The sequence below is a fragment of the Lepidochelys kempii genome, chromosome 18 (assembly GCF_965140285.1).
Source record: "Lepidochelys kempii isolate rLepKem1 chromosome 18, rLepKem1.hap1, whole genome shotgun sequence".
NCBI classification, from domain to species: Eukaryota; Metazoa; Chordata; order Testudines; family Cheloniidae; genus Lepidochelys; species Lepidochelys kempii.
Genome location: NC_136397.1, coordinates 5281738 through 5305538, shown reverse-complemented (window position 1 = coordinate 5305538; position 23801 = coordinate 5281738). Strand labels below are relative to the sequence as shown.

The 23801-nt window shown below is 44.8% G+C and overlaps 1 protein-coding gene across 5 annotated transcripts in view; it reads right to left on the bottom strand.

The window, feature by feature from the left end:
• The window catches only part of ZBTB40 (zinc finger and BTB domain containing 40), a 76755-nt gene that overhangs the window by 28628 nt on the left and 24326 nt on the right, over positions 1-23801 (bottom strand). For 3 of the 5 annotated variants that reach the window (XM_073317231.2, XM_073317234.2, XM_073317235.1), the window contains exons 4-8: positions 17746-17962; positions 17006-17148; positions 5770-5962; positions 1009-1145; positions 314-512 (exon numbers count right to left, since the gene is read on the bottom strand). In XM_073317231.2, the coding sequence (XP_073173332.1) occupies positions 314-512; positions 1009-1145; positions 5770-5962; positions 17006-17148; positions 17746-17962 (889 nt within the window). The remainder of the gene's footprint in view (positions 1-313; positions 513-1008; positions 1146-5769; positions 5963-17005; positions 17149-17745; positions 17963-23801) is intronic. The other 2 variants (XM_073317232.2, XM_073317236.2) reach the window with 2 other exon arrangements.

Here is a 23801-nt window from a genome sequence, read left to right as displayed (position 1 = left end):
AGCATTTAGTCACCACTTCACAGGATTGTGGTGAGAACTGTTGTACATCTCTACATCTGCAGCAGGGGGGAGTGCAGGAAGTGAGAAGATCTGGTGGGATCTGAGAGGAAAGCACCTCTAAAGCATAGGAGGAAAGTAGACTGAGTGAGATTTGTTGTTGACTGCGGGAGGGAGGCTCTGTAGATAATCCATTTCTGATGTCTGCGGGGATGAGGGGGAGACGGATGGGTGGGAACAATGAGAAAGGCACCTCAGGGAGGATCTGGTGGGATCTAGAAGGAAAGCATCTTTGTCCAGAATACAACATCACTACCTGTTTGGAAGAAAAACTCTGCATCGGGTTCCTTCCGGATTTCCTCAATGAGCAGGTTCAGAGGAAGCTCTGCCTCTCGCACTGCCAGTAGCAGCTGCCAAACAGCAGTCACCGACACAGTTTGTTCTTCCAGTGCTGCAGATACGAGTGAGCTGAAACCACTCGAGTCAGTCTCCCTCTTCACAATCTGTTCCATTACCTTCAAGAAACAGGCACCAAGACACTAAGAGGAACTTCTATGCATCTGCCACAGACTAGCCAACTAGCCGTCTGCCTGCTGGAGATCTGGACGCGCATTTTGATAGTGCCCTGCTGCGACCTATACCAGGAATATGTGTCATGTGACCAAAATGCTTGAGCCATGCAGCAGCTAATGTGCAGCCAGACTGGGTACTTACAGGAGTACCAGTGTGCGATAAGACATGCCAGCACCAAGAGAAACTGAAGCCATTCCCTTGGCTGTGGAGTGAGTAGTTGCTATTTGGCAACTTTTAGCTCCATGAATCCATCTTTTGCTGTGTTTTGCTGCACCTGGTGAAAGCTAACAAGACATTAACCCAACTTCTGCAATAAAAAAACCCACATCGTGTTGCACTGATGAATGAAATAATCAGGTCCTCTTTAGCCTTCCACATACAAATCAGGGTTTAGGACACCATACTCTAGTCAAATATGAAGACAGACAATCCTCTCACCTCTCTTTCTCCAGGAGCTAAGTTTTGTGCAGCTGAGATCCCTCGCAGCAGCATCTGTGTGTCCATGAAGAGCTCTGCAAAGTTTTCTTGGTATCGTTTCAGTAACTGGGTCCCATAATCCTCTGGGGTCCTTCTGGCTGAATGCAAATGAAAACAACAGTTCAATATGTTGTGCCTTTCTGATGCTCAGAGCTAAGGGGATAAAGCAGACAGGGGACCACACCGGAACACTAGGTTACTGCAGTAGCCTTTCATTTGGAAGACCTGGGTCCAAATCCAAGCACAGGATGCAAGGTAAAAATAGGCTTCAGTTCTAATCACTAAGGATCTGTAAACTGAAAATTGAAGGAAGCACAGATTCTCCTCACAAGAGCCTTGGAGGCCAAGGGGTTGCAGGACAGGTCTGAGGTGTCTTGGTAGTACTGTGCTATGAATATCAGAGTTAGATACTCCAGTCAGGATGGAGTGTTACTGGCAGAGCCCCGGGGATCAGAAGGAATGGATGGCAGCAGGTGTGAGGTGCACTGCACTGGCTGAGCTGTGTAACAGAAGTTTGCAGTGTCCACCTGCCCTTTAGTGAGGTCTAGCCAAAGGCTATTAGCCATTCAGTTGTCTGAGCTCTAAACTTATCCATATAAAAGGAGACATTATAAACTGTACAGTGTGTGTATACACATAAAAGTCTCCTGGCTGGATAGATAGATATTCCTAGTCTATTCAAAGCATCAGTCACAGTCCTCCTAGTTCAGAAGATCAAAGGCTCAGCTTCTTAAACAGACCTTATAGTCCAGTATATGAAGACAATATTGTGAGACGATCCTTCACAGTTTCTCCTTTCGATTCCCCTGTAGTTAGAAGGTTCCATTGCTGACTTTTAGTTGTCGTTACATTGAGGGCGCCTATGGTCTATAAGTCACAGACTGTGAGTAACTCTTCAGGTGTGTACAAGTAATATATTAAATACACTACACCATTTCCCAAACAACCACATGGCCAAGATAATCTGGGTCAGGGTAGGCGGGGTTATCTTTGATGAGAATATTTAGGGGAAAGTAAAGCAAATTGTGGATTGCAAAACAGCAGCCAAAAAACAAACAAACAAAAAAACCCCAATGCCTCTTCTGAAGACCTGAGAAATGAGGAACCTAGAATGCCACATTCCACTGTAGGCACAGCAACACCAGAATGTAGTTGAAAACTTGAGTGAATCAGGAAAGAGCACCAATGAGATTCAGATGCTGAAGGAAGGAATGAGTTACAATTACAGAGCTATTGGGCTTTTGGGGAATAGATAGAGAGTCTCAAAGAATTGGAAATGTACACACTGTAAAGAGAGAGCACAACTCTTTAGGGTGGTGAAAGGGGGCAATGGGAATTAATGGATGAAATTAAGAAAAGGAAGATTCAGAGTGAACATCAGAAAAAACTTCCTGCCAGTGAATTAAATGAGACAGTGGCCTGGTCTCCCAAGCGAAGCGGTGAAAGCCTCATTGCCCAATCTAGCGTTAAATGTAGCATCCTGGAGCTGTAAGGAACAATCCTGCACTGAGCAGGGAGCTGGGCTAAGAACTAGTAGGTTTTTTTCTCATGTTTAATGTTTAAGATTTCATTAAACAAACATTAATTCTTAGAATTGATTCCAAATCTTGTAATCATGTCTAGCCCTGAAAATGCATGCACACTTAGTATGAGTCACTTAAACTCTGTTCATAGCAATAAGGTACATTTCACATCACAGTAATACTCTACCAAATCCAGAGCTGTTCAATTTGACACACAGTGCAGTACGGTATCAGTGGACTCTCCCACACTCTTTATTTCCATGGTAAAGAACTGTGCTTCTATTTATTCCAATTTCAATTCCAGAATATGCAACTCATGTAATGAAGGAATGCTCCTTGCTGGAATGGGTATTACCATTAGATAATTAACCATATTCGTAGTCTGATGTTTCAAGGGAAGCAATGGTGCTCAACAAATGATGAGGCAAACTGTCTGCCTGGAATGTTTGTCACAGAGGGATTTCTCGGTATTATGAGCACAAATTTGCTTTCTATTAAACTTTCATTTACATTTCACTGCATTTCAATTTAGTTTTTAATTTTTAAGTGGCTTCAGCACTGATGAAAGATGCTGGCCTATTTGAAGTCCAGGAGGGAGGACCTAGGCCCACACAGGATAGAAGGTCCAACCCCACTCAAATGAGGGATGGTCCTCAGAGCTCAAAAAACAGAGCTGCTGTGGCCAGGGAGAGGCACCCTTCCCCCAGCCCTGAGCTGCTGCAGCGAGAGCGGACTGGGGGAAGTCCTCTCTCCCCGCTGCAACCTGCATCCCAAACCCCTCATCCCTGCCCCCCCCAGAGCCTTCAACGCCAGCCACACCCCTTGCCCCCCCTACACCCCAACCCTCTGCCCTAGCCTTGAGCCCCCTCCTGTACCCCAATTCCCCTACCCCACTGTACCCCAACCCTCTGCCGCACCTTGAGCCCCCTCCCACACTCTGAACCCCTCGACCCCACCCCGCCACACATCTCCTCCATATTGGTGCACATAACAAAAAATTCATTTCACACATGGATCTAAGAAATTAGATGGAACTTTGCTGAGGAGGAGGTGCGGTGACTCAGTGCAGCCATGGACAGGGAGTGCCTAAATAGAGAAGGTGCAACCAGAACCTCAGCTGGAGGTTATAGAGGAGCCAGAATAGGGGCTGCACTGGGCACACTGGAGGTAGGCATCTGCCAGGGTCTCCTGTGTGGGATTGAATGCCTTGGAGCCTGAAATCTTTCACAGAAATGACTATAAATGCATTAATAGTGGTTATTTGGGAGTTACACTCTTTTCTCCCCAATGCTGTGGTGATCCATACTTTCGTGGTCTCGAGCTGCAATTACACTTTGACACTGCCCAGCAACCTACTCCAAACTGCAGCTGTGGCAAAACACAGCAGCACAATTACTCAAGGACTTTGCATTCAACAGATATTAATGCAGACTCAAGGACTCCAGCAGCAGCCATCACATAGGGACTGCTTCAAAGGTCTCATTACTACCACACACTATGCTTAAACACAGTAACAGTGCCAGTCTATGTGACAGCCCTAGGTCCTGTCCCTGGGAAAGAACTACTGACTCTCCCATGTTACTATATCGACATTTACCTGTGACACAGGAAAGCCCCTCCCTTTTAACTTGCTCTGTGACACATCTGTGGGACCCTCCTGGGTAAGGCCAAACACCAATTCTAGATTAGATTATTAGAGCTAGATTTTCATAGGGCTACATTATAAATTTACAAAACAAACTGTATAAATGCCAACTAAACACTGCAGGATTGCAGCCATTAACGGAAAGAGCTCCAAGAGAGGGCCTGGATTCAGTGTGGGAACCTATATTTCATATGGTCATTCATGATGTGGAAGGTGTAACTGTTTTAAGTGTCCCATCTGCTGCAGAGGTTATAGCTTTGCCCACTCTCCAGCTCTGGTTCTCTCCTTAGTCCTGTAAATTATATCTAGCTCTCTGATAAAACCTTGTAAGATCCTGAGAGAGATCTCAGGGACACCCATCAGCTCTGGGAGACTGTAGGGCTTATATGTTCTGCAGAACCAAAGAGACTCCTGTGGAATTTAGTGGGTCAGATTCTCAGCTGGCATCTGATTTCAATGGATATACACAAACTGAAAATCTAGCCCACAATCTCCACATGAGTCCCAAGCCATGGGGAAAGGCACTCAAAACCAGCCTTCTGAAAGAAAGCTAGTCACATCCTGCGCTCTGGAGAGAGACTCATTTTCCTCAGCAGTGAGATTGGCTAACATGAAATACTGGGCATGAAAGGCGATGTTTGTGCTTGAATGCTTTGGTATCTGCGAGATTTTGGTATCTGCTTTTCTCACATAAGGGGGCACCTGTACGAGCAGCCAAATATGCCACTAATACATCAGTGCATCGAACAGTGGAGTTTGGCAATTTTGCCTATAAAAGGAACACTGTATGCAACCTTAGGTTTGTCGCAGATACCAGTGCTGTTATGTTCATGTGATTAACTAAAAAGCTTATTTGTAATTAGATACTGGACAGAAACACTCTTGTATTTAACAGATTAGCTTTAAATCATTATATTTAAATTTCACCAAGAAGCAGTTATGGGCTTGCATATGGTAACACTTGCTCTGTATCATAACATGGGCCTGGGGAGGGACAGACCATTGTCACTGGCAAGGTCCTCTTATCCCATTGTTCTTTCACTCATTTGGTGTTTTGTGAAAATAGTCTCCATTTCTGCTTTTATAAAAGTAAGCTTTCAGAAGTGCACTGAAGTCCAGACAAACATCCAAACTTTCTGGCCATTATCTGAACACTTTGAAGATTTCATAGACTCATGGATTCTAAGGGAAGAAGGGGTCACTGTGATCATCCAGTCTGATCTCCTGTGTAACACAAGCCACAGAACTGCCCCACAATAATTCCTAGAGCAGATCTTCTAGGATAACATCCAATCTTGAGTTAAAAATTGCCAGTGATGAGAATTTGCCTTGGTAAATTGTTCCAGTGGCTAATTCCCTCACTGTTAAAAATTTACATCTCTTATTTCCAGTCTCATTTTGTCTAACTTCAACTTCCAGGCACTGGATTGTGTTATACCCTTCTCTGACAGATTGCAGAAGCCATTATCAAATATTTGCTCCCCAGGTAGCTGCTTATAGACTGTGATCAAGTCACCCCTTAGCTTTTCTTTGTTGAGCTAAATCCATTAATACCTGTGCCATCAGACACAACTGCTGCTGCCACCAAATTGTCTAGAAGAAGGTGCAGATCAGGGAATGATGCTTTTACAGCCCCAAGGAGTTTTACCAAGCTCTCAGCTTTCAGGGTCTTCTCTTCCACCACCTTCCTGAGCAGACTCTCCATTGCCTCCCTGTGGGAGCTGCCTTCACAGCAATCCAGAATCACCTGAAGGAACAAGCAAACAACCAGTTATGAGAAATTCTTAATGACTTATGTCTGAATGACTCAAGATGGCCTAAAATGGCATAAGATTACACAATGCTCTATTAGTTTTGTATAATCTTTTTACACTTTTTCTAGTATTGCACCTACTGTATCCATTGCTTCAGTATTTCACATCATACTCTGAAGTATTTATAAGGTGCCTGTAACTTTGGTTTATAAGCACACTATATGTGACTGACATTTGTCAACCAGAAAAATAGGTTGTGAAGAAACACGTCTGGAGGATAATGACTGAACTGGGGAAGGTGGTCTCTGGCTGAAAGAGACTTCCAACCTGTGTATGGAAGATCTGTAACCTGTTTGTATTATCTATCAGGATGAGACACTGCTTGATTCAAATCCTGTCTAGTTTATAGAACTCAGATTGCAATTTTACTTTTATTTCTTATGTAACCAACTTTGATCTGTATGCTTTATTATTTATAATCACTTACAATCTGTCTTTCTATAGTTAATAAACCTGTTTTATATATTACCTAAAACAGCACTTTTTGGTTGAAGAGCTTAGGAAATCCGCTCAGATTGTAAGGGCTGGTGGATGTCCACTTTCCTTTGTGGAAGTGGCAGATTGAGTAATAAACTTACATTGTTCAGGCTTCTGACCAGGGCAAGATGGTACAGCCCTGGGGCGTCAGTCTGGGAAGCTGCGGGGAATTGGCTGGAGTCTCTCTACTGCTGTTGTGTAAGTGCAGTACCTGGAAAGGTTTGCAGCTTGTCACAGCATCACAGTATGAGAGGGAGCCCCGGTTGGTGGCACAGACTGCTCAGTGGCACCCAGTTCCAGATGGCACCTCGGGGAACCCGTCACATAGGTATATGTAGTTTATTGACCTCCCTCTATGCACAAGGTCAGATCATAGAATCATAAAATATCAGGGTTGGAAGGGACCTCAGGAGGTCATCTAGTCCAACCCCCTGCTCAAAGCAGGACCAATCACCAAATTTTGCCCCAGATCCCTAAGTGGCCCCCCTCAAGGATTGAACTCACAACCCTAGGTTTAGCAGGCCAATGCTCAAACCACTGAGCTATCCCTCCCCCCAGTGGGATTATGTTTTCCCACTGAACCTGGCACTTAGAGTTGGTCAAAAAATGGAAAAAACATTTTTGACAAAGAATTTCAATGTTATTTTCATTCTGCAGGTTCCAAAAAGATTGTTGATTTATTCAAAATAAATTTCCTTTTAAAAATTTTTTTGGTTTTTAGGTTTTTTTGTTTGTTTTTTCAGTTTTTTTTCTTTTTTTTGCTCCTGGAAAATGGGTGGAAGGGAGAGAAAAAACTTATTATTTTAATAAATATCTTATTTGTTAACAGTGATTTATTTATATGACCCAGCCATGGACCATCCCTTATGCATGGTATAACAAATACTTAGCACAAGATTAAAAACACACTCTGAATACAAGATTGCACTTCTCGAATACAGGCAGTAGCAGAAGAGATGGTCTTTTCACAAGGAATAACAGATACCACATTCCAAACACAGGCTAGCATGGACACTATGCAAGAAAACCCTTTACAAACAGCAGACTCTACATTGCTCTGCTGTCAGCAAATAGTTGTGAAACCCACTGGAAAAGTGTGTTTCATCTCCTTCTGCTACTGCTACCAATTACTCTGTTAGCTCAAGTTGTAGATCTGTGCTGTGACTGTAAAGGGTCCAGACCCTGCTAATGACACAGCCTGGGGGTCAGCATGGTTCTACATGATGGAATTTGCATTTTTTCAATCTGTTTTTTAAATTAGGAAACTGCATCAAAAAGTTACGTTAAAAGAATATAAGGATTGAAAAGTCAAGCTCTCACAAGCTAGGAAATGCCACAGTTAAGGTTGCACATGCAACCTTAATCCAGCCCCCTTGTCTGTATGCATTATGATAGCTTTTAATTACAAGATCACATACTATTGTTTCCATGGGACCCCTGCCTCATTCAATGCACAGGATGGAACTGCTCTTGGGGTGAATCAGCATTGTGGGGGAAAAAAAAAAAAAAAAAAAGAAGAGAGAGTTACTCACCTTTTGCATAAACATAGGTTCTTTGAGATCTGTGTCCGTGTGGGTGCTCCACTTTAGGTGTTTGTCTGCCCCTGACCTCATAATTGGAGATTTATGGTAGCAGTGCCCGGTTGAGTCACACATGCGTGGTCCCCATCTCACACCACTTCAGAAGGCTAATTGGCGCCATGCGACCAACCCCCTCTCTGTTCCTTCTCTACTACAGAGCACTAGTGTGAAACTCCGAAGTACAGGGGAAGAGGGAGGGTAGTGGAGCACCCACAGGGGGACACATCTCGAAGAACTTATGTTACTGCACAAGGTGAGTAACTTTCTCTTTTTCTTCTTCTGCCCTCCGGTAGGTGGAAGGGGCTTCAGAGTTGAAGTCATAGCAGATGAGAGTACAGAGAGTCCAAACAGGGTAGCGGAGGTTGCATGTTGTTCTAAAGCATAATGTTGAGTAAATGCATGGACTGAGGCCCAGGTTGTAGTCTTACAGATTTCTGTAATGGGAACATTGTTAAGGAATGCTCTGGGGGTTGATAAGGCCATGGTGGAACGAATGAGAATCCCCAAATGGGGTTGTTGGACATGCTGATGGTAACAGTTTTATGCAATTCGAAATCCATTTGGATAGCCTCTGTGTGGATATGGCATTCCCTTTCGATCGTTCAGTGATTGAAATAAACAGTTTTGGAGACTTACAAAAGGCTTTTGTTTTGTCTACATAGAAGGCTATTGCCCTGCGTACATCCAAGGTATGTAGTCTGGACTGCCATCTAGCCTCGTGGGGCTTGGGGTAGAATATCGGTAGGTGGATAGGTTGATTGAGGTGAAAAGATGAGGCAATTTTAGGCAAAATCTCACGAGGGAAACTATCTTTGAAAAAGACTGTGTATGGTGGGTCTGCCATGAGAGTGCCCAATTCTCCCATCCATTTGGCAGATGTAATCGCCATAAGAAAAGATGCAACAAAAAGCATGTCATCCTGCGTTCAAATGGAGGGCAGGTGAGTATTTGAAGGACTAGATTAGATTAAGGTCCCATTGTGGGGTAACTTTTCTCACTTCAGGGTAGAAGTTGTTGAGGCCTTTGAGGAACCTTTTGGTGAGTGGGTGAGCAAATATAGATAATTCGTCTACCTTGTCGTGAAACGCTGTGATAGCGGAGAGATGCACTGCAATCAAGCTCATGGAAAGAACCAACTTTTTAAGTTGTAATAAGTAGTCCAGTATTAGTGGCAAAGGGGCTGAAATTGCTGCAGTTCATTTTTGTTGGCGCCATGCATCAAATTGTTTCCATTTGTATAGGTAGGTGGTGCGGGTGTTTGTTCTGCAGCTATGTAGCGAAGTGTTTTGTACTTCATTCAAATACCTTATTTCAGATCCCTTCAGCCACTGAGTAGCCACGCTTTGAGATGGAGTCTTTGGGGATCCGGATGAAGAATGTGACCTGTGTTCTGAGACAGAAGACGAGGCAGAAGCGGGAGTGTCTGTGGTGGGCATACCAAGAGTTTGAGAAGGTAAGGGTACAAAGTTCAAGTTGCAGTGGGGGAGGTTTAGATTGGATATTAGGAAAAACTTTTTCACTAAGAGGGTGGTGAAACACTGGAATGCGTTACCTAGGGAGGTGGTAGAATCTCCTTCCTTAGAGGTTTTTAAGGTCAGGCTTGACAAAGCCCTGGCTGGGATGATTTAACTGGGAATTGGTCCTGCTTCGAGCAGGGGGTTGGACTAGATGACCTTCAGGGGTCCCTTCCAACCCTGATATTCTATGAAAGTTTGGCAAGGCCATATGCGGGCTAATCAGAATTACCCTGGTGTTTTCATGTCTGATCTTGTGGCTCACCGGAGTTAGGAGGAGGGCTGGGGGAAACGCGTGTCGATTCATAGATATTAAGGTCAGAAGGGACAATTATGATAATCTAGTCTGACCTCCTCCACAATGCAGGCCACCAAATCCCACCCACCCACTCCTGCAATAAACCGCTCACCTATGTCTGAGCTATTGAAGTCCTCAAATCATGGTTTAAGGACTTCAAGGTGCAGAGAATCCTCCAGCAAGTGACCTGTGCCCCATACTGCAGAGGAAGGCGAAAAACCCCCAGGGCCTCTTCCAATCTGCCCTGGAGGAAAATTCCTTCCCAACCCCAAATATGGCGATCAGCTGAACCCTGAGCATGTGGGCAAGATTCACCAGCCAGATACCCAGGAAAGAATTCTCTGTAGTAACTCAGATCCCACCCCTTCTAACATCCCATCACAGGCCATTGGTCCTATTTATCATGAATAGTTAAAGATCAATTAATTGCCAAAATCATGTTATCAAATTATGTAAAGGAGAGGAGCTTTCCACTTCACAAGGAAGCGTTACCCAGAAAGCGGTGACCGAGTCCTGCCCTGGAGCAGAACAGTGGGCATTTGGTGTTTTGTGCCATTGTAATCAGGTCTATCATAGGGAATCCCCAATTCTTGAAGATGTTCTGGAGAACGTGTGTGTCCAGTTCCCACTTGTGGTCCTGGAAGAAATTCCTGCTTCATGTATCTGCCATAGTGTTCTGGCAGCCAGGTAGATATTGTGCTGTAATGTGGATATTGTGTCTGATGCACCACTGCCAGAGTCTTATGGCTTCTACACAGAGGGAGTGTGATTGTGCTCCCCCTTGTCTGTTTATATAAAACATGCAAGCCACATTGTCCGTGAGGATCTGTATGGTCTTGCCTTTGATGATCAATAAGAACTGGGAGCAAGCATTGCGAACACTTCTCCATTCTAGAAGATTTATGTGCAGAAGAATTTGCATTGGGGACCAGTGGCCCTGGATAGAATGCGGGTGTAAATGTGCTCCCCAGCCCAGAAGTGAAGAATCTATCGTGATGGTCATCATTGGGGGAGTTTGTGTGAATGGCATACCTAGGCAGACATTGTCTGGTTGAGTCCACCAGAGTAGAGACTCTTTTACCTTGTTTGATATTGTGAGGCACTTGTTTATATTGTATCTGTGGAGGACATAAGCCAATTGGAACCAGGCTTGTGGGCACCTCATGTGGAGTCTTGCATGCCTGACGACATACGTTGTGGAGGCCATGTGGCCTAGTAGTTGCAGGCATGTCTTGGCAGTGACTTGAGGACTGATTTGTACCATGGAAATCAGGTGGGTTAAGGTGAGGAATTGTTGTTGTGGTAGAGAGGCCATTGCCTCGGGAGAATTGAGGTACGCTCCAATGAACTTAATTTCTTGCACTGGTTTCAGTGTAGACTTTTGTGCATTTATCTGGAGGCCTAACCTCGTAAAGAGCGTGAGTGTCTGTTCTCAGAGTAACAGCCGTGTTAGTCTGTATTCGCAAAAAGAAAAGGAGTACTTGTGGCACCTTAGAGACTAACCAATTTATTTGAGCATGAGCTTTCGTGAGCTACAGCTGTGGCATCTAGTGCCGCTTGTTGTGTCGGTGCTTTGAGCAGACAATCGTCCAAGTATGGGAATATCATAATTCCTTTTCTGCATAGGCAGGCAGCCACAACAGCAAGGTCCTTTGAAGAAACTCGAGGGGCAGTGGATAGGCCAAAAGGAAGGAACTTGTATTGGAAGTGATCCTGTCCTATTGCCAACCAAAGAAACTGCCGACATGAGGTATGGATGATTATATGAAAATACACATCCTAGAGGACCAGTCCCCCTTTTCTAACGCCGGGATTATGGAGGCTAGCGTGACCATCTTGAAGTGTTGGGTTTTTACGAAATTGTTGAGAAGTCTGAGATCGAGAATGAGTCTCCATCCTCTTTTTTTTCTGAGAGAAAACAACATGAATAGAAACCCTTCCCTTGCTATTTTGATGGTACCAGTTCTACTGCTCCTAGATGCAAGAGATGGGCAGCCTCTTGTTACAGTAGATGTTTGTGAGAGGAGTCCCTTAAGGAGGATAGAGAGGGAGGGTGGATGGAAGTAAATGGGATGGAGTATCTGATCTTGATTATCTCCAATACACATCCGTCTGTTGTGATGGACTGCAAGTCTGGGTAGTATGGGATAAGACGGTCTGAGAAGGTCTGAGATGGGAAAGGGTTCCAGCGTTGAAAGATGTAGCGTTCTCGGGCCCTCGACCAACACATCGAACTTGCTGTCTAGAGGATGGTTGGTGGACGTGGCAGCTTGTGGTGGAGACTGTTGTCTCCTTAAAGACCTTTGTTTACAACCCTGAGGTTCGTACTGCCTGTTTGATTGTGTATATGGTGTAGATTGGAACTTTTGTGGATTGTAATATTTGCTCTGTCTTCTCGTGTTCCTAGGGGTATAAATACCCAGGGATTTGAGAGTTGCCCTTGAGAGTATGTAAAGACTCATCAGTTTTGGCTGCAAAGAATTTAGGTCTATTAATGGAAAATCTTCAGTGTCAATTGCACCTCTCTGGCTTCTCCAGAGAGATGCAACCAAGAAGCTCTCCTCCTGACTATCACCTTAGCTGTAGACCGGGCTGCCATATCTGCAGAGTCCAAAGCAGCCTGCAAAGCCATTCTGGCAATCAGCTGTCCTTCAGAGGTGAGTGATCTAAATTGTTCTTTTTTCTCCTTGGGGAGAAATTCAATACAGTCTGCTAATTTTACATAATTTGTGTGGTCATATTTTCTAAGTAGTGCTTCATAGTTGGCAATTTGAAGACGGAGAGTCACCAAAGAATAAGCCTTGCGGCCGAAGAGGTCAAGCCTCTTCCAGTCCTTGTCATATGATGTATTTTTGGGGAATGGTTGTCTGCCCTGTTTGTTGACTGCATCAACAACCAAAGAATTTGATGTGGGGTGGGAAAAATGGAATTCTGTGCCCTTCAATGGCACATAATATTTTCTGTCAGAGCTCTTACAAGTTGGTGGAATGGTTGCTGGAGGAGTCTGCCAAATCAGTCTAACTGGTTCCATGATAGATTCATTCATGGGTAGGGAGATTTTAGATGAGGTCAATAGAATGTCAAGAAGTTTGTGTTGTGTTTCTTGGATTTCTTCCAGTGAGATGTCCAAGGAGCTTGCAACCCTCCTATAGAGGTCTTCAAAATTGTTTAAAGTCGTCCCCAATGTTTTATTTGGGGGGGAAGAGGCAGGCGGAGGGGATGATGGTGTCATCAGGAGAAGATGAAGAAAAGTGGAGGGTAGGTTCAACATCCTAGTCACAGGGTTCATCCTGTTCTGCAGGCACCTCCTCAGGGGGCTGAGATGGTCCCGGTACCATGGACTGGGAGGTTTGCAGTGGTAAGAGGGATGTGTCATTCGTGGTGTCCAATATGACCATTGTGGTGGAGGTGGCATGGGTGTCATCCATGGGTACTTGTACCACTGAGGTTCTTTGGCCTCGGCATGATATCCTCTGTGTGATGGGGCATGCCCTGCCGGATTGTGAATGGGAAAAGAGTGTTGGGAGAAATAAATCTCTCCATTATCATCATCATCGTCGTCGCTTGAAAGGGGGGAGGAGCTGACTGAGGCGTAGTGGAAAGGTGACTTGGTACTGAGCGGGCTGGGGGACCGCTGGTGCCGAAGATGGGTAATTCAGGCATTGAAGAGACCGTCAAATCCTTTTGTAGCTAGAACTGATTCAGTACCGACTGTGGCGGTGCCACGGGGGCCGTAGCGGTTGGTGCTGCTGATTGTGTCGGGACGGGCACGCACGCCAGCTGCAGTATATCACCAGTAGGTAGCAGCATGGCTTGCATTAGCGGGGAACTGCTGGGTGCCAGGTTGGCTTCGGTGGTGCAGAAGCATGGGGGTTTCATTTTCTCCTTACTACTGTGTCAGAGCTGACTCATTTAGAGTCTTTAGCTCTCGCTGTACCCATGGAACCGGAGGGTGCTGCTACCTCAGCTGTAGAGGCTTATGGTGTGGTAGGTACAGTCTGAGCATGCTGGTGCGGGGAACGCCTTTTCTTGGCCGTTTCCCGAGTTGGCGAAGCCGCAGGATGCTTATTAGTCGCCTTTACAGTTGAGTGGTCTGTTGTCTGAGCCTTAGTAGAAGAGCCTCTGTCAGAGGTTGCCATAGGTGATTTGTGTCTGGGGTGTGTGTGTGGGGGGAAGGCAGGGGGTGGGTGTCCTTGCTTCCAGCTCAGATGCTGGCCTGAGGGACTTCTCCATTAGGAGTAATTTTAGTTACAAGTTCCTGGCTTTCCTGGTCCTGGTTGTTAACTTATGGCAGTGCGAACACTTTTGAGGGATGTGTTCTGTCCAACACTGGTATCGATAGCCTTACAGGTGAGGCAGCGTTTAAAGCCAGGGGAACAGGGCATGCCCCTGAGAGGAGAGCTTCGTCCCCCCCATGAAGGGAGAACTGGGAGTAAAGGTTCAACGAAAACCTACTTCTAGTCAGGAAATAGGATTTTGGGGAGGGAGGGGGAATAAACAGGGACAAAACAAATGAAAACAGGTTGACTATTTCTAATAGTATTAGAACTAACTGGGGTTATTCTACACTAAATAAGCTCTGAGGCACTGCTAAGTGAACTGACTCACAGCCAATGGCGGTAAAGAAGGAACTAAGGACAGTTGGTCGCACAACGCCAGTTAACTGCCTAAAGCAGCACAAGACGGGGACCGCATATGTGCAACCCAACTAGGCACTGCTAACATAAATCTCCGATTATAGCTCGGGGCACCCATAGGGACATCACTCAACGAAGAAGTCTGCATTACATTTCACAATTTCATAAATAAAACACCACTACAAAGAAAAAAAAACAACAGAATTTTTGGGGGAGTACTTAAGATTTCAAAAAAAGATGTTTTTTCAAAAAAAAAAAATTGAAAAATTTCAGCTAGCTCCACTTGCTCTTAATGCATACAGATCTACACTCCTGATGCAGCATCAAGGACCAAGAGCTCAGATCCATGCAACCTCTTGGAGCATCTGTGCCTCAGGCTTTGTAATACCTGTGGTGGATGCTCACTGCTTTGTGTGACCCTTCCTTCTCATGTACCCACTCCCATTTAATCATGTCTCCTTCAATGGAGGAAGTTTACCAAACATTGGGCTAATCTCTAAAGCCAGGAGGGGTAAACTTGGGATTCTGATAATAGCACCTTCTCTGGCCTTCTAGAATGGCTGGCAGCACAGTTCATGCTCAGAGACATTTTGCTGGGAGCAGTTAATAAAAGGAGCCTGTAACAAACAGTAATTTAAGAGACTATCATAGGTAAGAACAGAGATTCTCAGCTCAGGTGCTGTGGCCTCAAGTCAAACCCACTCACACAGAAAGCAGGCTTCATTCCCACCAATGGCCTCACGGATACTCTCTATTCATTGCAATACTGTGTCATAGGGCAACAAACAGGCCCAACTAACTGCAACAGAAATGAGGTTGCAGGCACCTTTACCAAATATATCACAGGTCACACACAAGAGAATTCAGAGTTTTGGTGTACGTAGATGGATTGTAAACAGCCTTCCCCAAACAATGCAGAAAGTGCTAAACTGTATAAAACAGAAGGTCCTTTAGGCTAGGCCAGTCTGTGTGCACAATGCAGTCACTCACAGGTGAGCACTGCTAATCCACCAGGAAATACTAAGAGTTGCAATTAGTAAATTTCAACTATGCTGAATGTTAGAGAGCTTATTCCTTCACTCTCCCACTTCCCTGGTCCTTCTCGCATGAACAGAGAGCAACAATACCCGAAGTCCGAAGGTGCAAACAATTCGATGTTTATTGGGGTGAACTTCCAGCAAGCTAAAATACAAGTTCCTTTTTCCTTATTTTCGAATCCCAACTTACTTCCTGTTTGCCCCTAATTTATATAGTAATATTCTTAGCTATACCTTAACCAATCATTCTACTGAAATTTAACTAACCAATCCTAACATATTGTAACATGATTAGCTAACCAATTATACCCACCACCTTAATTAGTTTACACCCAGCAAAATTAATTATACAGCAGACAGAAACAATCACAGAACCAGACAGAGACCATGCCAATAAACAATAGCAAAGTGGGAACTATAATGACAAAACAATACAGAAGTGAGGATTTCACATCCTAGCTATTGATAAGTGAGTTCTTGCCAGACAGGATGCTATCAAACTAAGTTTCCTTTTACATTTTCTAGGTACTTCCCTTTCTCTGGAGGTGATAGGAATACAATCCTGTCCTGATAGTGCCTGACAGCCCAATAGCACCTTATTTCAATGTGACTAGTTTGGAATGTGAGGATGTGACTGTTCGCTTCCTAGCTTATGGCTGCCTCTGCTGCTTAGCCAAAGGCCTTAGCCTAAGAACAGGGCCTCAAACTGTCACAGTAAGAGAAGGCCCTTACACCAGCAGACAGTGATTTTGATTCTCTCTTTTATACCTCTAGAACTAGCCAAGTGATAAGAATACCCCTAAATTCTTAAAGTACAGGCCTTTGCAGACAGGCCTGAATATCTATATCCTAACACTGAATATCAAAAATTGAGAAGAGGATGTTCTGCATATGGCGATGTTTTACACGTATGAACAACTGTTTTTCCAGTTTAAGTAAACCAAAAGCTCTGGAGAGTTACCTGAAAGATAACTTAACAACTGAGACAAACATATACAGAATGACATGCCTACTAATTAGGCTGGGGTGTGGGTATTCAGCACTGGTGTTTTAATTTCCTGACCTGACCTTCACAGCCCTGTGGTAGTGCATTGCTCTCTGGGTTCACTACAGTGGACTTTCACAGAACTTATAAAGAACACTAGTTGCCTCCCCTCCCCCAGCTTGGCCAGTGGGGCATTCGGTACATAGACCTGGGACTGGGAGTGCTCATCTCAGTGACGAGCCTTTGCAATTCAGCTCTCATATTCACATGGTTCAATTAGAAAGTTAATGGGAGGACCTGAACTATTTCTATTCCATGCTATGCAGGGTAAATAAGGTAGTTACCAGCCCAGGGAAGCAACTGTGACCTGGCAAATCATGTGATAAGTGCTGTGGAACCACATGTACACCTCACACATACAGAGCTTTCCTTATTTCAGATTTGTTACCCGCTTCTCCAAGCCAGTCAGGAATCCCTCCTCTCCTGTTTCTAGGAACTCTGTGATGGGGCTCAGCTGTGTTACGCTCTGAATCAGCTCTTCCCTGTATTCCAGTAATAGAGCAGACAGGGTCTTTCCCTCTTCTGTGCTCCCTGAGGAAGAAAGATTTGGAAATGCAAGAGAAAAAATAAGTCACGTTTGAAAAAAGTGACAGCAAGAGATTTTCCAGTGAGAGAAAGATCTAAGTGAATAGTAAAGCTTATCCTGAGCATAAGTAGCAGAGAAAAACACTTCACTATTCTCTTTAAACTCTATGAAAGAAAAATGTCTCACTTATCTAACAGAGCACAAAGCCGCAAAGCAAACTGGAGGTTAATGACAGGTTTGCGAGGCCACTGCTTTGTGTCAAACACAAATAAGAAAGGAACAGTCAATCCTGAGGCACAGTCAGAGAACTGGCCCACGCTGGCCACCTAGCCATTGATTTAGACCTAAAGTGAGTGAAGGGCAAAGAAATTTCTGAGATTGCTCCACTGCAGGCAGTCAGAGTGGAAATGCAAAATCCTGCTCCGAAAAGCGTGGAGATCTCGGTTAGCATTTGTGGCTATATCACACACAACAGAGAGCTAGGGCCTGAGTGAAATGAAATCCGCATGCCTGAATAAAGAGTGCTGGGAGAGCGGCAGAAGGGTTTTGGAAGACCCGGTGAAGAGCTGTTCTCATGCCCATGGGTGTGCCTGCCCTCCTACCTGTTTGCTGCAGGGTCTCTCCACTGTCCTGCTCTCTCTCTAGCAGTGCTGCTTTTATCTTGGGATGTGTGTTTCGGAACAGCTTCAGTACAGACACAACAGTCTCAGCATCCAGACTCTGCTCATCCCTCACTTTGCTGAGCAAGCTCTTGAACGCTGACTGTTCTTTGGTGTCTTCCAAGCATGCTACTAGCATCTGTAAGACAACAGGAAAATGCTAGCCGGGGTTAGTAACACAGTTAACTGCCCTGTGCGGACGTACACAAAAGGTCAGCCACCCACAGCCCCTAGCTCAGCAGAGTCCTTCAGCCCACCGACTGGTGAGGTGCCCAGTGGAGGGGCACATTCATCTCTCCAACCACATCAAATTCTGTATCAGCTACAAGAACACTTTTAAATTCACCCATAAGCCTTCAGGAAGGAGAACGACAAGCCTACTTGACCAGCTTTTATATTTATTGTCAGTCTGACAAATTGCAGCTGGCAAGTGGCCCTATTTCAGGCCTGAATACATCTCTTCAGGAGCCTGTGCATGAGCCAGATTCCAACAGTGCTGAGGTACCTAATAAAACACATTCAAAGCAGTTTTGACAACTCAAGGCCGGAGTGGGGAATACTAGGTTTCACTGCAAAACAAGGAGGTCACTTGTGTGCATGGAGAGAGGGAAGTTTTTTTTAAGCAAGACTATCTGGGAACCTTTGACCTCAAGTCAGAAAACCAGGCACACCACACCGAAAAAGGTTTGGTGCCTGATGTTCAGCAATGCCAAGCACACAGAGCTTCAGCTGGTAGTGGTAAGATCAGAATGTGGGGTTCTAAAGTCTATCACTATGTCCCACACCAGCACAATAGGGTGGATGTGCTTGTGCTGCTAGGGAACCTATTAATCAGGGATAGAACAGGGGAAAAAAATAAGCTGGAGCTCTCATGGCCATTCCTTAGAGCCCATTAATGTTGTAAATACCGCCCCTTAAGACACAAGCTGTCTCACTCTCAAGGAGAGAAGGCATCCCTTCAGAGCAGGCATCCTTTGGTTAGTCTCTAAGGTGCCACAAGTACTCCTTTTCTTTTTGCATCCTTTATTAAAGACTCCAGGGATGTTACAAAAGTACCTTTGAAGTTGAGCGCATAGCCCAGCTCCAGGGAGAATGGCCATTTTCTGCTATCATAGTCACTTTCATTTCTATGGTAAAAAGACTGAAGATAACTGCTTTAGGCCCCATCGGGGATGGTGTACTTGCTTTTTGTAACAGGTATAAATGCTCATGTATTAGTACTGTGTGACAATGCAATGAGCTACTGCAAAGAGGGAGAGCTGCATGAGCCACAGAGGGAGAGCTGCATGAGCCCCAGCTCTTACCCTTCTAATGGCATTTTTACTGCCAAAGAGAGGAACATGGACATCAAGGGTTCCGTTATAAAGGACCTGTGGGAAGAATGGTGATGCAGACATGTTTGGAGTATTGACTTAAAGATCTTTAATGTGAAGAGCATTTTGGAATAAAAAGTTGATAACCAGACCTAGTAAATTCTCTGGTGTTGCACACCCGGCCCCTTTCTTTAAGGGCCTGATGCTGTGAGATGCAGAGCACATTCAACTTCCACTTAAGTGAATGGGAGTTGAGAGTGCTCAACACTTTCCCAGGATCAGACTTTCACTGCTTATATGAGAAAGTAAGTAGCATTGTTCGTAATTTTTTTTTAAAAGGTAAAGAGAATAGCTAACCCAAGCTCCCAATTGCAGGTCTTTCTCAATGGACTACTTTGGAGAATGCAGTGCACTTGTAGCTGTGTAGGTCCCAGGATATCAGACAGACAAGGTGGGCCAGGTAATATCTTTTATTGGACCAGTTTCTGTTGGTGAGAGAGACAAGATTTTGAGTCACAGATCTGGGAAAGGTACTCCAAGCATCACAGAAAAATGCAAGATACAACATATTGTTTAGCATAAGTAGTTAGCACATATGCTAAGGAACTGGTCAAGGTGTGGCTTGAAAGCTTCTATCTCTCACCAACAGAAATTGGTTCAATAAAAGATATTATCTCACCCACCTTGTCTCTATATTGATGAATGTTTTTCCAATTTGTTTGGGACTTGTTAGGATGGGTGTTCTGAAGATGAAGAATCCCACTGTTCTCAGTGTTTCTAGAACAGCCTCTCTCAGACACAGCCCTCCATGAGAACTAGAACCTTCCAGCATTTTGGGGGAAGACTCAATAGTGCATCTTACAATTATTGGCTATGAAACTTTAAAAATGCCTCAGGTCCTGGAAAAGCTTAAGAAATATCACATTTAGATGGAATCTAAGCTTTCACTTATTATAAATTAATGTTTTAAACCCTTTTCATTGTAAAGAGCCTTGAACACATCAAACCAATTTTTCTGAATAAAACACTAAGTTCCCAAACACCCCATCTGCATCAGAGAGTTGGTGCTTTTCCAGCATTGTTTAGAATGCTCATAAAACCCTTCTCCTGGGACCAATATGACAAACAACACTGCACACAACAGTTGGTCCAGTGAGTTTTAACAGAAACTCATGCAAGAGAAACTGCAGAACTTATAAATTCCCTAGGAATTCCTTACAAGTGCTGCTGGAATTCCTATTTAAATCTGAATTTGGTCAGCTAGTAACTAGTACTACAGCAACAACATGCATCAACATTAATAACTTCCTTGGTTTTAAACCGAGTCTTGTTATTAGTCAGGTTGCGTGTACTTCTCCTGAAAGACAAATCTTGACACATTTATGAGAGTTAGCTGGGGCAGTAAGCAGTACTCTCTAAAATCAGCTGCACTATCTGCAAAATGGCTTGATTACTTAACCTAATGAAAGTCAAAAGGGCATTTTCTCAAAAGTTATGATGAGATGTGATAAAAACAAAAAACCCCAAAAAACCACACACCAGAGTTTAGAACAGGATACCGAGCACACCTTAGCTACAGAGCAACTCACGTGACTCCATTACTGCGTGATTTGCTCCTGCACAGCACTTTCACAGAGAAAGTGATTATCTGAGGGACAGCAGAATGGATCCTTGGAACTCAGGAAAACTACAAGATATAAGGGTCATGCTCAATGTAGAACTTCCCTCATTACACTCTACCACACCCCCTCCAAGGTATATTTGGTTAACAAAGTCATCCCTAAACAAGGTAGTTGCTGATTCCATAATTCAATCCCATTTATATTCTCTCAGAGACAGGCTGTACACAGAGTTCTAGCTGAGCATTGCTGTAAAGTCTCCTGCAACACAAGGCTTACCATCTATAAAAGGAAGGTTTCTGCTGGGAAAATTCAGAGACATAATGATCAATCCTCTGTGAAAGGAAGTTGTTTTTTTAGTGAACAATTTTTGAAGTGCACACACTGAAGCAAAAGTAAAAGACTCACAGAACCTTCCCCTCTCAATACAGACAGAATTGTTATCAGCATGGATGGCACAGGAACTAGTTTTACATATCTGAACCATAGAAAAAACAAGCAGGTTATAACCAAATTATAAAGTTAATTAAAATGTCATGATGCACACAGAAGTCATAGAGAAAATGTGCACTCCGATTCCAACGCTGCCAATTCAGATACCAGAGGTCTTTTTGTTTTTCTAACATGCATTCTCATGGACAACTGACAAGTGGATCCTTAAACAACGGTGATGTCGCTAGAGAAGTCCCATCTCAACCTCAGCCCACAAAATGTCAATTAACTGACAAACTAAAACCAGGGACAAAGGCCTTGTCATAGACCAGAACTTCAGGATCCTTTTTCCAGCAACAGAGAGCATTTCTCTAGCACTGCCTTTAGTAAAGAAAGTAAAGTTTCAGCCAATTGCCCAATATTCAGGATGCAGAGGATAAAGGAGTTTACTCCCTCATAACTTTGTTCAAAAATTCCTGCTTTTGCAAAAGGAGAGCAATAATTGGGCAGGCTCATATATAATGGAAATGATCCACAAGCACAGTGACATTTACTTTACATGGAAAAATCAACACTCCTTTCGCTTCATCTGAACCTAGCAATAAATGGAACAAATGAGCTGTGCAATAATTTGAATTGAGTTTCTCTAAGACAGCACAGGAAGATAAGATTTGACACCAGCAAAGCTCTTCCATGCTTCCCCAAATTACTGCAATTTTAGTCTCCTTCTCATTTCCAAGCAGTTTTCAGCGAGCCCAGAACCAAATTATATAGGAATAGTTTATACGAGAGGTACACAGAGAGATTCTAACCAAAAAACCTCAGATCTCACTAAATCAAGGGTGGACAAACTACGGCCCACAGACTGCATCCAGCCTGTCAGGTCTTTTAAGCTGGCCCTTGAGCTCCCACTGGGGAGCAGGGTCAAGGGCTTGCCCCACTCCGGCACGCCAGCCGGGGAGCAGGATTGGAAGCTTGCTGCACAGCTCCCAGAAGCAGCGGCATGATGTCCCCCCTCCAGCTCCGACATGTAGGGCCAGCCAGGGGGCTCTCTGCATGCTGCCCCTCCCTCAAGCACCGCACCCCGCATTTCCCATTGGCTGGGAACCATTGGCATAGGAGCCAGAGGAGGGACATGCTGCTGCTTCTGGGAGCTGCTTGAGGTAAGCGCTGCCAGGAGCCTGCACTCTTGAGCCCCCACCCCCCTGTGTCCCAACCCCCTGCCCCAGCCCTAATCCCCCTCCTGCCCTCCGAACCCCTCAGTCCCAGCCCAAAGCACCCTCCTGCACCCCAAACCCCAGCCCTACCCCAGAGCCTGCACCCCCAGGCAGAGCCCGTGCCCTCCCCGCCGCAGCCCAGAGCCCACTCCTGCCCTCCAAACCCCTCAGTCCCAGCCCGGAGCACCCTCCTGCACCCCAAAACCCCCATCCCCAGCCCTACCCCAGAGCCCACACCCCCAGCCAGAGCCCTCACACCCCACCCCCCACACCTCAGAGCGCCCTCACACATCCTGAACTCATCCTTTCTGGTGCCACCCCAGATCCCGCACCCCCTCCCACACCCCGACACCCAATTTCGTTAGCATTCATTGCCCGCCATACAATTTTTATACCCAGATGTGGCCCTGAGGCCAAAAACTTGGCCCACCTCTGCCCTAAAGAGAAAAGTAACTCATCAAGGGCATGTCTATATTTTCCATCCCCAGAAGCAGAGACTGTAGAGTCAAAACTGGAGAAACTAAGGGCTAGTCTACACTAGAAGTGCTACATCAGCGCAGACACTGTAGTGTGTCTAGTGAAGACACTCTATGCTGACTCTCAGGTCAGTGTAACTTATGTAGCTTGGGGGTGGCTTATTCACACCCCTGAGCAATGTAAGTTATACCAAAATAAGTATTAATGTAGACCTGGCCTAAGATTTCTCATGGATTTAAGAGAATGGGTCCACTGAGCCATGAGCCAAAAGATTACTTAAGGAAGAAACCCTGTGACTTTATACACCTTAACTGGATGTGCCAGGAAATAATGAAGTGGTACCATAGAGGGAAAATGTGAGCATAGTGTAGCCACCTTCCTAGAAGTGCCATGTGTCCACTGTAAAGAACCAGGTACCCCTTCATGGATGAGGAAAAGGTCCAAAAAGCTAAAGAATACGAAATGCTTAAGGAACAGAGAAATTGCCGGCCATGTCCAAGGCAAACCACTGCTGAAACCTGAGGAGCTGAAAAGCCAGTGTTGCCTACGATTTAATGGGCATCCTTGCAAAATCGCCATAAAATTACCAGCTATGGTACAGAGTCTGCTTGCCCTCTCTTGACACGTTATTAAAAATACACATATTTCACTTGCCAGCAGAGAAGAGTTACTCACAAAAGAGGCTCTGAAAAGTTGGAAAGCTCCCCTAGACCGGAGGACTTAACAGCAGTAGCCAGCATGAAGCAGTGTGAAGCAGAAAGAGGCGCTCCCTGCACACCTGGTTACTGCTCTTCTCCGAGTATGCTCCAGTGGCTCCAAAATGGCTATTACCTGCTATCACTGCCCTGATCATGCTCCCTTGCTGGACACTCATCCAGCTGGTGTTTTAGGACCCACATGCTGGGCCCAGGTGCTTTTTAAAGATCCCCTTTGGTCTGAGT